This window comes from Ictalurus punctatus, chromosome 9 (genome assembly GCF_001660625.3).
Source record: "Ictalurus punctatus breed USDA103 chromosome 9, Coco_2.0, whole genome shotgun sequence".
NCBI lineage: Eukaryota > Metazoa > Chordata > Actinopteri > Siluriformes > Ictaluridae > Ictalurus > Ictalurus punctatus.
In genome coordinates, this window is record NC_030424.2 from 26,961,096 (window position 1) to 26,975,000 (window position 13,905).

The 13,905-nt window shown below is 39.6% G+C and overlaps 1 protein-coding gene across 3 annotated transcripts in view; it reads left to right on the forward strand.

The window, feature by feature from the left end:
- The first annotated feature begins 2,571 nt into the window (after nt 1–2,571).
- ugp2b (UDP-glucose pyrophosphorylase 2b) overlaps nt 2,572–13,905 on the forward strand; it is a 28,392-nt gene continuing 17,058 nt past the window's right edge. The window contains exons 1-3 of one of the 3 annotated variants that reach the window (XM_017475793.3): nt 2,572–2,705; nt 11,331–11,461; nt 13,751–13,858. In XM_017475793.3, the coding sequence (XP_017331282.1) occupies nt 11,363–11,461; nt 13,751–13,858 (207 nt within the window). In that variant the 5' untranslated portion in view covers nt 2,572–2,705; nt 11,331–11,362. Of the gene's footprint in view, nt 2,711–3,204; nt 3,586–11,330; nt 11,462–13,750; nt 13,859–13,905 lie in introns of those variants that run through there. The other 2 variants (XM_017475794.3, XM_017475792.3) reach the window with 2 other exon arrangements.

Sequence of the window (13,905 nt, forward strand, 5' to 3'; positions counted from 1 at the left end):
CTGTAGCAAAAGTTGCTGTAAAACTTAATGCTGGCTCTGATGGAAAGGAGTCAGAACACAGTGCATCACAGTTTGCTGCGTATGCAGCTGCGTAGCTGCAGAGCGATCAGAGTGCCCATGCTGACCCCCGTCCACCTCCGAAAGCTCTACAATGGGCACGTGAGCCTCGGAACTGGACCATGGAGCAATGGAAGAAGGTGGTCTGGTTTGATTAATCACATTTACGTCATGTGGCTGGCGGGTGGGTGTGCGTCTCTTACCTGGGGAAGAGATGGCACCAGGATGCGCTATGGTAAGAAGGCAAGCTGGCGGAGGAAGTGTGATCTAAGTGAATGTACGGGAGAAGTCAGTGTTCGGCAGAGTCTCTCAGAAGTAAAGATGGGATGGAAGCATATGCTGCTCTAAAACCTGTATATACCTTTCAGCATTGATGGTGCCTTTCCAGATGTGCAAGCTGCCCATTCCATAGGCACTAATGCTCCCCATACCATCAGAGATGCAGACTTTTGAACTGAGCGCTGATAAAAAGCCAGATGGTCCCTCTCCTCTTTAGTTTAGTCCGTTCCAAAAAGAATAAAAAATTTCGATTCGTCTGTCCACAGAAGTGTTTTCCGCTTTGCCTCGGTCCATTTTAAATGAGCTTTGGCCTGGAGAAGACGGTGCCGTTTCTGGATCATGTTCACATATGGCTTCTTCTTTGCATGATAGAGCTTTAACCAGCATTTTTGGATGGCACGGCGAACTGTGTTCACAGTCGATGAGTTCTGGAGGTGTTTCTGAGCCCATGCAGTGATTTTCATTAGAGGATCATGCCTGTTTTTAATGGTCCGAAGATCACGGGCATGCAATATTTATTTTCACCCCGGTCGCTTGCGCACAGAGATTTTTCCAGATTCTTTGAATCTCTTGATGATATTATGTACTGTAGATGACGAGATATTCATAGTCTTCGCATCGCAACTTTAGGTCGAGGAATGTATTTCTGAAATCGTTCCACAAATTGTAGATGCAGTTTTTCGCAGATTGGTAAACATCTGCCCATCTTTACTTCTGAAAGACTGATCAGTTTACAGTGAACACTCTCCACTCTCTTTGAACACCCCCCCGATCTGTTTCCTGGTTCCTGTATTGACACCTTTTCTCTTTGTTTCTCTGTTTACTGAGGTGTGGATGAATGAACCTCCTCACCATTTGTGCATTTACATACCTTCCTGTTTCATGTGAATATTCCCTTCCACCTAGCCCATCAATAGTTAAGCCATAGTCTTGTTGTTGTGTGTCAAGCCTGATATATATATACTCTACCTTTCTTTGAATAAATGAGAGATCTTGCCATTTGAACTTTGTGTGTCATTTAGCAAACTCTCCACAGGCCTTGGTGTGGGAAGTGTGTAGCGAGGCGAAGGTGCGGTCTTTCTTGTGTATTTTCATTTTCTCTCTTCTTAAGAATCGTAACCAGGAGATTCTCTAGTCTGAAAATCCTAACAAAGACTCTCTAAGATACTCTTTTTATCCCCAATCATATGACTGACCCATCATCAATCAACCTCCAGCTGTTTCTTTTTTAGTAACACTTACTTTTCCAGCCTTTTGTTAGCCCTGTCCAAACTTTTCTGAGACCTGTTTGCAATCAAATTCGAAATTACCTTGTTTTTTCGTCCTTAAAATGGTACATTTCCTCACTTTAAACATTTGATATGTTTTCCATGTTCTATTGTGAATAACAAGGGTTTATGAGATTTGCAAATCATTGCATTTTGTTTTTATTTACATTTTACAGTAGTTTTTTTAAAATTGGGGTTGTGTATCCTGAATTTTTATATATATATATATATATATATATTTATATATATATATATATTTATATATATATATATATATATATTTATATATATATATATATTTATATATATATATATATATATATATTTATATATATATATATATATATTTATATATATATATTTATATATATATATATATTTATATATATATATTTATATATATATATTTATATATATATATATATTTATATATTTATATATATATATATATATATATATATATTTATATTTATATATATATATATATATATTTATATATATTTATATATATATATATATATTTATATATATATATATTTATATATACACACATACACACACACATATATACATACATATATACATACATATATATGTATATTTATATATATATATGTATATACACACACACACATACATATATATAAATATATACACATACATATATATATACACACACACACACACACACACACACACACACACACACATATATATATGTGTGTGTGTGTGTGTGTGTGTATATATATGTATGTGTATATATTTATATATATATATATATATATATGTATATACACATACATATATATATACACACACACACACGTGTGTGTGTGTGTGTATAACTGTATCATTCATCTTCACAGATGTGCTGTGAGATTTAGGAAATGCTCCCTGCTTTTAGGATTTCGCAGGCAGGCAGTATACCCACGCTATGTAGTGCACTTGGGAAGGCAAGAGGAAGTAATTTAGAATTCGACCAAAACCACTTCCGCTGTGTGTGTACATCATCTGGAGGATGCGAGTGGAATGACTTAGCATTAGCACTGCTCTGAGTTTCGGGATCTCTGTGTTAAAATCAGCAGCCTCAGCCCTTCAAGAGTAAGGTCATATCACTTATTCTTGCCGTTTTGGTGCGATGATGATAATGATGATGATGTTGATGTTTGATAAACATTATGAGTCGTGAATGATTTCGGTGCCGTCATGGCAGTTAAACTCTTCTATTCGATAAAAAAAAAAAAAAATCTGATTACATGTGTTAGATATAACACAACCGGTGTCCCTGATGTGTTATCAGGGCCGTAATTGTTATCTCTGTTTGAGATACGTGTCCTTTGGATGGCCGTGAGTTTAAATGTAGGCGTGGTTAAAGCGAACAAGGAAGTGAGCGCGGGGAAACGATTGGCTGTTACGCGGTGACGCAGGGTGAATTCCAAACGGCTACGTGCTTGACGTGTAGTGCACTATGGCGGCGCTTCGAAGTCGCACTATTTTAGTGCGCGCGCATAGGGAGTACCGTGGTGTTTGGGACGGAGCCGCATGTACCGAGGGGAAAGCGAGGAGTAATTGCGGTTGGCGACGTGCCGCAGCCTGTACACGCGCCAGCTGGGACTCGAGGCAATACACCTCATCCGCTTGCGGTTTATTACAGACTGTCCCCATTCCTTTGCACTTATTGAGAAATAAATAAATAAATAAAAACCGTGTAAAGGTCGGTGTCTGTCCTTCCTTCTCCTTCATCACAAGTGGGCGGAGGAGGGAAAACAAAGAGAGGCATGTGTTTAAAAGGTTTAACCCAAAGTTAGGAGCGTCGCCTGATCTGGTGGAGCTGTCACTGGAGAATGACTCTAACATCCTGACCAAACAAGAAGGATTTTATTATTAATAAACATAGATTTATTCCAAACAAGGACTCGGACAAGGATGTCTCATGTAGAAGTCATAAATTATCCAGAGAAAATGTCTCTTTACGTAGAAGGTGAGTGACGCGTTTGGCATTTAATAAATTCATCAATGAACTGCTTGTTCGTTTTTAACTCCGATTAGTTACACGAATCCGTAACGAATTGCACTTTTAATATTAATTCTTAATAATGATGATGATAATAATAATAATAATAGAATTCCCTTTATATCGTCCTCTCTGACTGGAGTATGATTCACACTGACTTGGTATGTTCCAGTGTAGGGGTGTACCAAACTGTAATTTTACACTTTCTCTTGCTTTCTGGTAGGACTGAGGAAAAATATACAGTACGTATTAAAATTATGTTCTGATTATAATCCGTAGGAAACCCGTATTTTATTATTTTTAATGTCTTTGGCGTGGTTAAAATCTTAATTAAATGCTTCCTCCCCTCTCCTGCGGGTGTAATTAGTGGAATGCTCTGTGTAGCAACTACAAGTGTAGTGTTAATTGATTGGGTAATTTAAAAATAATAATTTTTTTTTTTTTAAAAAGGTAGTTTATCTTTTATAAAACTTATTGTAAATGAACTACATTTTTGGTGTGTGTGTGTAGCTGAAAGGAATTCAGTTCACTTTCTCAAGCCTGCTTCAGGCTTTCAGGTCTTCTCTCCCCGTCTACTGTGTATAAATAATAAATATTCACATTTTCAGACTAGAATAAGATTAAAAAAAAAAAAAAAAAGTCGTTTAAGGGTTAAATCCTTGTCCGTGTTCAAACCCAAGCTTTTATGACAGGACGAAAGAGTATGGTGTAAGATAATCAGCTTCACAGGACTTTTATGGTTATATGTAGTGTACCTGTAATCCTGTCAGAAAAGTACAATGAGGTAACTGATAGCTATGTGGAAAAATAATCGATTCCTAGGTTCTGTCGTGAAGAATTGTGAACCTGAAATGTAATTTATCAACCAAAACAAACAAACAAACAAAAAAAAGTGTCTGAACGCTAAAGACATTAGAGCTAGGTGTGGATGATACTGTACACAGTAGCTCAACAACTGAAAGAGGGCCTGGAAAAGCATCAGGAAAGAAGAAACCAACAGTTTGATGTTAGTGAGTCGCAGGATTGATGCAGTTACCGCAAGCAAGGGATACGCAACCAAATATTACGTTATTTCCTTTAAGACTTGTCTGTTCCTATACTTTTGCTCACCTAAAAATTGGGTGGTCTGATACAAAATGTGCCCTGTGTTCTAAGCTGTTGAACGCATCTAGATGTAAACACCAGGAAATAAAAGCTGAAATCCTGAACTCTCGTCTCATATCCATCTTTTGATGTCAAACCCAAATGTCTTTGGTGTACAACACAAACAATATGAATTGGCCTCGCCGTTCCGATAGTTTCGGAGGAGACTGTACATGTGATCCTGTCATTTTGTACATTCTAATGTTAAGTTTGTCAGTTAAGAGGTTAGATTTATGAAGAAGTTAGTGTGCTTTGGCGCCCACAGAAATGCACACAAAATCAAGCAACATTCGGAGGAGCTTGCAATCGTTCGAAGTTTACGGCCAAAGGTTTGGGCCGAGACGCGTCGCGTGACATCATCACAACGCGCGTTCGGCCAAAGCCGTCTTCGTGAACGTGAATACAGCTCAGAAGTTCTCGTTTTCTCCAACAAACACCACTGCGAAAGAATTTCACGCAATTGCAATTTCGCCAATTCGAGTAGTTTTCCTCGAAAAAAACTCGAAAAGTGCAAAAACTCTGCAAGTCGTGGCTCGGGTTTCGAGAGAAAGAAAAACTCTGATATGAATGATGACACGGCAAAAAAAAAAAGTCCCGCCCACGGAGCACGGTGAACTAGACAGAGTTTAACGTGCTTCGCAAATAGTCAAAACTCAAAATCGACTAGGGCGTACATCTGAGCCATCGTAGAAATGAAGCAAAAGGGCTGACGTGTAGAACTAAACTAAAAATTATTATTATAAATTATCGATCAACTCTCCCTACTTTCCTATTGGCAACCTCAGTTTGATGAATTTGGACATTAAATTTTCCTGGGCTTTGAGGAAAAACACTTCTAATGCCCCTTTAGCGTTGCATTCCTCTGGGCTCAGCCACGAAGGTCTGCTTTGACCTGCAAATGAAGGTAGCTACAGTTATCCAAATGTATGGAAAATAAATAAACGAATAAATATTCCGCAACATTAAAGATAACTGTAAATGTACGTCGTTCTTTAATAAGGCGTAAAAAAAAACCTTTTAAACGTTATGGTGTAATTGGAATAAAACACTACGGGACATGCCCTTAATGGAAAATAATCCGCGTCGTTGATTTTATTTTCCTATAACGGCGTGCCTCGAAGTGTTTTATTCCTTACTTAATCATCATAAATGGTACTGTACTGCAAAACACGATATGCGACATGCATACGAGCCTCGAACAGATGAGTTGAAGATATTCAGACAAGTGATTCTACGGCTTTAGAGACGTGACGAGGCGGATCAGGAGAGTAGAATGCGGCGGGATAGTCGCAGCACGGTATTTCACAGCCCTGTTTATTAATACCGTCTGAATACATGTACAGTGTAGAGCGACTGCAGCTCTGTGACCTGTAACACGGGCGTACAGAGGGCTCTTTATGGTGTGTTTGAGTGTGTCTGTGTGTGGTGGGGGGGGGGGGGGGGGGGGGCATATTTTTACGTGGCCGTGCTTTGATTAGACGACTCGATGCATGTCAATATATTAAGTGTTAAGACGTGGTTGTGCGATGATAAAAAATCGACTGTGATATTTTTGAGCGTTTTAGAAAGTGAACTCCTTTTTGCGATCGTTGGATAGATGTTTCGGTTGCGTTTATTTATCAGTCTCGAGTCTAATTTCGCGTAATAGTCAGTAGGGGTGTAAAGATCGATGAACTAGTCCACTGTTCACTAGAGGAGACTCGAGTGCAAAACTGCATGTGGTAATCGCAGTCCCAAGGACATCGCAGCAACCGTCGTCCCAGCGACCACAGCGAGAACGTCCGTGTGGAATTGACGTCCCAGACCATTTAAATGGTACTAAATGAAGCTAGGTAACAAAACATAACCCGATTATTATTGATTATACATCGATTATTTATCATTATAAACAGGGTTGTTCTCACGCCGAAGCAGAGGCCAGTGAATCGCATCGTGTCGTGAATATCGTCTCGCTGCTTTAAGAATCTGTCGCCTTGTGTGGAAGCCTGAGGTTTACAGCACTAATATTCAGCTATTAAAAGAGTCACTCAGTTTACATGAAACTCCGGCGTTGTCTAATCTGCTGCGTGTGTAGGTCACGTGTCTGTAAATGTTTCCCTGCACTGAAAAGCCACTCTTTACATATTAAACCTGCGTGAGAGACGCCGCGTCAGATATGCTGTCCGTCACAGCGGGTAAATGATTCCTAATCATTTCCTCGAGTCTTTCTCGAAACCCAGAATAATGAACACGGTAGTTTCCCTGTCGAGGAACACTTCAGATCAGAGGAGTCCACACCGTGAACTGTAGCAGTGTGGTCATTCCTTTCTTTCTTTCTGGATTTTTTTCTTTCTTTATTTCTTCCTGGATTTCTTCATTTCTTTCTTTCTTGATTTTTCGTTCTTTCTTTCATTCTTCGTTCTTTCTTTATTTCTTTCTGGATTTCTTTCTTTCATTCTTTCTTGATTTCTTTCATTCTTTCTGGATTTCTTTCTTTCTTTCTGGATTTCTTGATTTTTTTTTCTTTCTTTCTGGATTTTTTTTCTTTCTTTCTGGATTTCTTGATTTTTTTTCTCTTTCTTTCTGGATTTCTTGATTTTTTTTTCTCTTTCTTTCTGGATTTCTTGATGTCTCTCATTCTTCATTCTTTCTTTCTGGATTTCTTGATGTCTCTCATTCTTCATTCTTTCTTTCTGGATTTCTTGATTTTTCTTTCTTTCTTTCTTTCTTTCGTTCATTCTTCGTTCGTTCTTTCTTTCTGGATTTCTTTCTTTCATTCTTCATTCTTACTTTATTTCTTTCTGGATTTCTTTCTTTCTTTCTTTCTGGATTTCTTGATTTTTCTTTCTTTCATTCTTCGTTCTTTCTTTCTTTCTTTCTGGATTTCTTGATTTTTTTTCTTTCTTTCTTCTTTTATTTTTGTTCTTTCTGGTTTTCTTTCTTCATTCTTTCTTTCATTCTTTCTTGATTTCTTTCTTTCTGGATTTCTTGATTTTTTTTTCTTTCTTTCTGGATTTTTGTTCTTGATTTCTGGATTTCTTGATGTCTCTCATTCTTCATTCTTTCTTTCTGGATTTCTTGATTTTTCTTTCTTTCCTTCATTCTTCGTTCTTTCTTTCTTTCTTTCTTTCTGGATTTCTTTCTTTCATTCTTTCTGGATTTCTGGATTTTTTTTCTTTCTTTCTGGATTTCTTGATTTTTTTTTCTCTTTCTTTCTGGATTTCTTGATGTCTCTCATTCTTCATTCTTTCTTTCTGGATTTCTTGATTTTTCTTTCTTTCTTTCATTCTTCGTTCTTTCTTTCTTTCTTTCTGGATTTCTTGATTTTTTTCCTTTCTTTCTTTCTTCATTTTTTTTTTGTTCTTTCTGGTTTTCTTTCTTCGTTCTTTCTTTCGTTCATTAATTGTATATTTAGTTAATAAGTATTTAGTAAGCTATTACTGAAGATCGAATGGTTTGTTCTAAAAGAACAAAGAAAACGGTTAAAACCCGAAACCATCCTTACTTAACGTGACGTCCCCGTGGTTTATACATAAACAATGGTGTGTGTGGTTTTTTGTGTGTGTGTGTGTGTATGTGTAATTTTTTGTGGTTCGTGGGAGGGTTTTTTTGTTTTGTTTTGTTCTGTTTTGTTTTGTTTTTGTTCTTTCCATGCGATTATAATGTTAATCACAAGGGACACGGTGAAAAGCAAAGATTGCACAAGCCTTCATCTTTCTATCATGAAAACAACTGTAAACTTGTCTCTGGAAATGTGGAGCTTGATGTTTTCAAGAAACGACTGCACTCTTACTGAAAATCGTATCGTTTTGAAAACCTTTGGGTGTGCACCTTGCCAAAACAACCGCATGCAAGGTTTCAGTTTCCTCCCAGGTGTTCTTCTCAGAAGATCATGTCCCGATGAGCCGCCTTAACCAGATTAGTACCAGAAACCTGATTATTATACTGTTCTGTAGATCACATGTTGGGGATGATACACTCCAATCGTCGAGGGTCAGGACTCGAGGACTCTTGGATTTGAGACCCACAATCTTTTGACCACTAGCTCCAGGAAATTAACCACTCGGCTGCCACGGCCCTGCGGTTTATAAAACCGTCACTTCAATCAATCTTTTGATTCAAATCTGATGAGCAGGGTTCTCCATCATAGTACTGTAGTGATCTCATCCTTCTCCGGCGCCAGGGATTTCTGCCACTCGCACGCTTCGCGCACGTCTGTGTTGTATTCATCCGTTTATTTATTCATCTTCAGTAAACGATTCGATTCAATTCTATTAGTATAGTAGAGCGCTCTTAACAGTGGACGTTGTCTCAAAGCAGCTTTACAGAAACATATAAACACAGGATGGAGATTTTAAGCGTGGGAATGTATCCCTATTGGGTGAGACGGTGGTGACGGTGGTGAGGGAAAAACTCCCTGAGACAATATGAGGAAGAAACCTTGAGAGGAACCGGACTCGGAAGGGAACGTGTCCTCATCTGGGTATCGACATATCGTGTGAAAGTAAAGGGAAGCTCATTATATGTTATATATCTCGCTCAGGGTCAGTCTAGAGCATCTAGGAAGAGTGTTATTTACAGATTTCCCCATTCAGTTGAAAATAGAGAAGGAAAAAGGAGCTCCTTTGACTACTTTTGCCACCTTTTGAGGGTGTTTTACTGACCCGAAATGCTTTCTTTTATTTTATTTATTTATTTATTTTTTAATGGTGACAGGAAGTCAGGAAAGCTCTTTACCAGATCCATTTACTTGCATGTTTTTGGGACTTGGGAGGAAACCTGAGAGCACGGAGTAAACCCAGATAGATACGGGGAGAACACGGGAGCTCCGTATAGGCAGTAACCCGAGCTCCGGATCGAACGTGGACCATGGAGCCGTATTCTAAATCAGATTATATAAACGTGATTAAAAGAACACCTAAAGGAGATAAGTAACCTATCTGGATCTGGATCACGTGACAGTCAGGACTGGATGATGGACATGTGCGTTAGTCTATTGTTCCACAAACAAAAGATCAACCAGACGAGTCAGACAAGAATCATGAGTACCCATACTACTCAACTTGCTATGGTGTCCCAGAGATGAGAACTGCTGATAAGTGCTGGTGTTAACTACAGAACGTCTGTCACGCATTCTTTAATAAGAAACAAGATTCCTCTGATTGCCTCAGACACTACAGCCAGATCGACCGCGTACATGGCTTTGATTTCATGTTTATTTATGCCAAGTAATTATTCCACAGTGCGGTTTAATTCTGTATTCTGACTGATAAGTACATATAAAAACAAATAAGTACACCCCATGGAAGTTGTCAGGTTTTTTGACGTTTTCGGACGAGCAAACATTCGATCCTGTTTGAAACAGTGCGTACTAATGATGTACTTTTTGTAAGTTGATGTACTTGAACGAAACCACGAGGAAAACGAGCTTTTTCAGTCATTTGTTCAACAGAAATATCAATAGACATGATATTCTTCTGTGGAACAAGGAAGTACACCCTCGGCATCAGAAGCTAGTATTGCTCCCTTTAGCAGAAATAACTCCCTGAAGGAGTTCTGTATAAATGTCCACCAGGCTTGCTGGAATTTTTGGCCACTCTTCTATGTAATATTTTTTCAGTTGCGATACGTTTGAGGGTTTTTCTTGCATGTTTTGCCCGTTTCAAACCTTGGCCAGTTCATAACCCTACGTTTCTTCTTTTTGAGTCGTTCCTTGGTGGATTTGCTCGTGTGATTAGGATCGTTATCCTGTTGAAAGCTCCACTTTCGGGTCAACTTTCAGACAGATGGCCTCACGTTATCTTCAAGCACTCTCTCTGATATGATGTTGATTCATGAATGTAAGCTGTCCAGTCCCTGAGGCAGGCGAAGCAACCCCAAACCAGAACATTTCCACCACCGTGCTTCACAGTTGGTATGAGGTGCTTCTCCTGAAAAGCTGTCTTTGATCTGCGCCAAACATGTCCGCTGTTACTGTGACCAAACAACTCTATCTTTGATTCATCTCTCCAGAGCACATTACTCTAAAAGGCCTGGGCTTTACCTATACACTCATTGGCTGTAGTCCTGCAAAGATTTTTTCCTGTCACACCTCACATACAGGTCAAATTTGTGCAATCTCTATCTGATTGTAGAAGCGTGCACTCTGACACCAACAGTTGCAAGACTTACTAGCAGACCCTGTGATGAAATTTTTGGGGTTATTGGGGACTTCATTTTGAATCAGATGGTCTGCTCTCGGGCCGAATTTGCTGGCACGGCCAGTCCTGGGCAGTCGTTTGAAATCTGCGCCATTTGTAGATGAATTGTAACTGTAGGCAAAACGCTGTGGTGCAAGAGGAATAAAACACTTCGAGACGTTGCTGTTATAGGCAAAATAATCAACTTCAGGCTGGTCAGCACCACCCCAACAATGATTATTTTACTAAAACAGTAGGCCCCTAAGTCTTTTATTCTTCACAATTGCACAGAACACGATGCGAGAACGTTAACGACGTAAACCTGTCCTCGGCACGACACTACGGAGCAGGAAACGTCTGTGACGGAGCGCGCGACTATGGGATTAACGCCATGCCGCAATGTGATCGCAGGTGTGAGCACGTCGGTGCCGCCGGACAGCTCCATGGCTCAGTTTCAGGAAGTGATGCGCCAGCAGCTGGAGAGCTCCATGGACGCCGAGCTGGAGAAGCTGTCGAGCACGGCGAAAGGAGCCAACGTCGAGGTGAGCCTAACCGCCTTAATTATACTAACTGTGCTTATTTAACTTCGATATGTCCAGATATGATCGCACACCTCAGCACAGTGAGTGTCGTGTTCGATCATTTTGCATTGTTCAATCATTAAAATGTCGTGCGTTGACAAAACTATGTTTGAAGTCCCCCTGAAATCAAAACTCAGATGTACTACGGACACCGACGGCTATTAAATCTAAAGGAAAAAAATATTTCTGTACTAGTCTTGTGTTTGTCCGATTACAAACTCTCTGGAACGTACAGTATAGGTCCGACCCCCAGGGGGCGTTGCTTCGTGTCTCGCTAGCGACGGTGGATTTTTGACTGCGTGTCTTTCCACACACTGTTCCCATTTTCCAACGATCGCCTGCTGGAGGAAATGATGTCACTCCGTGGCCTATGGGTAGTGTCCGAAGCGTGCATTTCTTTGTGGTGTAGTGTAGTTTTGTTTTACGCATCGGGGAATAAGACGTAAACGTGAAGATGGTTCCCGTGTAGAACCTGTTTGGGAACCGAGGAAGCGTTAACTATACATAAAATAGCCTTTTCCGACAGAGTAGGCCAACTCGTTTGTGTGTTATGTGAAGAAGAAAAAAAACCATAATGACATGCAAATATAGTCCGAGAAGAAAAGCGAAAGTAAGTTTACCGCTAAGGAAATGGTGCTAGTACAGATCTGGGGTGATGGTCGGTGTTGGCATGACTTCTGTAACCTCGGTAACAGGTTCAGGTTCAGTAAGTGCTTAATCCTGATCAGTGGATCTGGATTAACACGTTAACATTTAACGTGAACACTAGGAGCAGCTACTATCTAGTGTACAATTACTGCCAGGTTTTCGGGAGGAGTTCTGAAACGCACAGGGACACGCAGAGGACATGGGAAATTCCGTTCAAACGGTAACCCGAGCTCGGGATCGAACCGGGAACCCCGGAGCTGTGCGGTGCCGAAAAATGAGTCGGGTTATATCAGTTTTAACATTTTTAGCTCGAGCGCTAAACAATATAATGAAATATACACTGTAAAGGAAGAGAAGTACATAATTATATAAAGTGCCTGTGTGTGTATATATAATTACTTGTGTGTAATCTCCGTAGTGACACATACTGAGCTAACGTGTAAGTCAGTTTAAGTCTTCACGACCCCACTTAACTCTCTCTCACACCCACACACACACACACACACACTTTTACGCATTAATGTACTGGCGGATGGATACTGACATCCACGGTCCACACCCTGCTAACCCAAACACAATCCAGAAGAAAAGGAGACTCGACACCGTGTGTCACGTGTGCGGAGAGCTTATTCCAAATGTGTGCAGAACACACGGATCTTCACAGAATCTATATAAGAAACCGCCACACCTGCATGTCTAATATATACTCTGTGTCACAACGTCCAACGTGTCATGTGCACGCTCAGCCGGAGGGCATCTCAGCTTGGGGGGGGGACAAACTATATCTAGTGTGTGTGTGTGTGTGTGTGTGTGTGTGTGTGTGTGTGCTGTTGATTTTACTGCGAAAGTAGTATCACATTTATTAAGAGACCATTTATTAAGACCCCACCCAGAGAAACACTGTGACCATAGTGACTTAAGATATATATATATATATATATATATATATATATATATATATATATATATATATATATATATATATATATATAATATATTGTGTGTGTGTGTATATATATACTGTATATTTAATTAGAAAGCAGGAAGTGTTACATGTGTAAGGAATCAAACACGGTGAGGTGTCCAGCTTCTCTTCAGAATATTCGCATAAAGAACACGTATGTAGAATTCGCATTATGTCCATCCTGACCCCGACCCCTACTAAAAAAAAAAAAAAAAAAAAAAAAAAAAAAAAAATCCCAAAAAGGAACCTAATGTAATCGTTTACATTCTAACCATACACACGGTCCATGTGGATCTAATTTGTTTTAGGATTTAATCACATCTGATGATGATGATGTGATACAGAGTGTCAGCAGAGGGATAATTATGAAGCAAAGCCTCTTTCATAACCGTCTTACCGATGAAAGGATTAAGTTGGATTAGTCGACGTACCGGCCAAATAAAGTTCGGGAAAAAACACGTACGCCACATCTGATTTAAAATGCAGAACTTCAAAGGAACTGTAAATGACTGATGTATTCAGACTGTGGACAGAAGATGCAGCAAACGGATGATGTCTTGGCCTTAAAAACTACAATAAAATTACCTATCACATGTGTGCCTCGATCCGAAACCCTGTCTCTGTTTCATTTTCCACAGATCTGTAAGAAGGACTTTGAGGGCTTTAAGAAGCTCTTCCACAGATTCCTGCAGGTGAAAGGACCTTCAGTGGAATGGCCCAAAATCAACAGACCTCCAGAGGACTCGGTAAGAGAAACGGTTCAGCTCTCGCGTACAAACGTACACATAGGGCT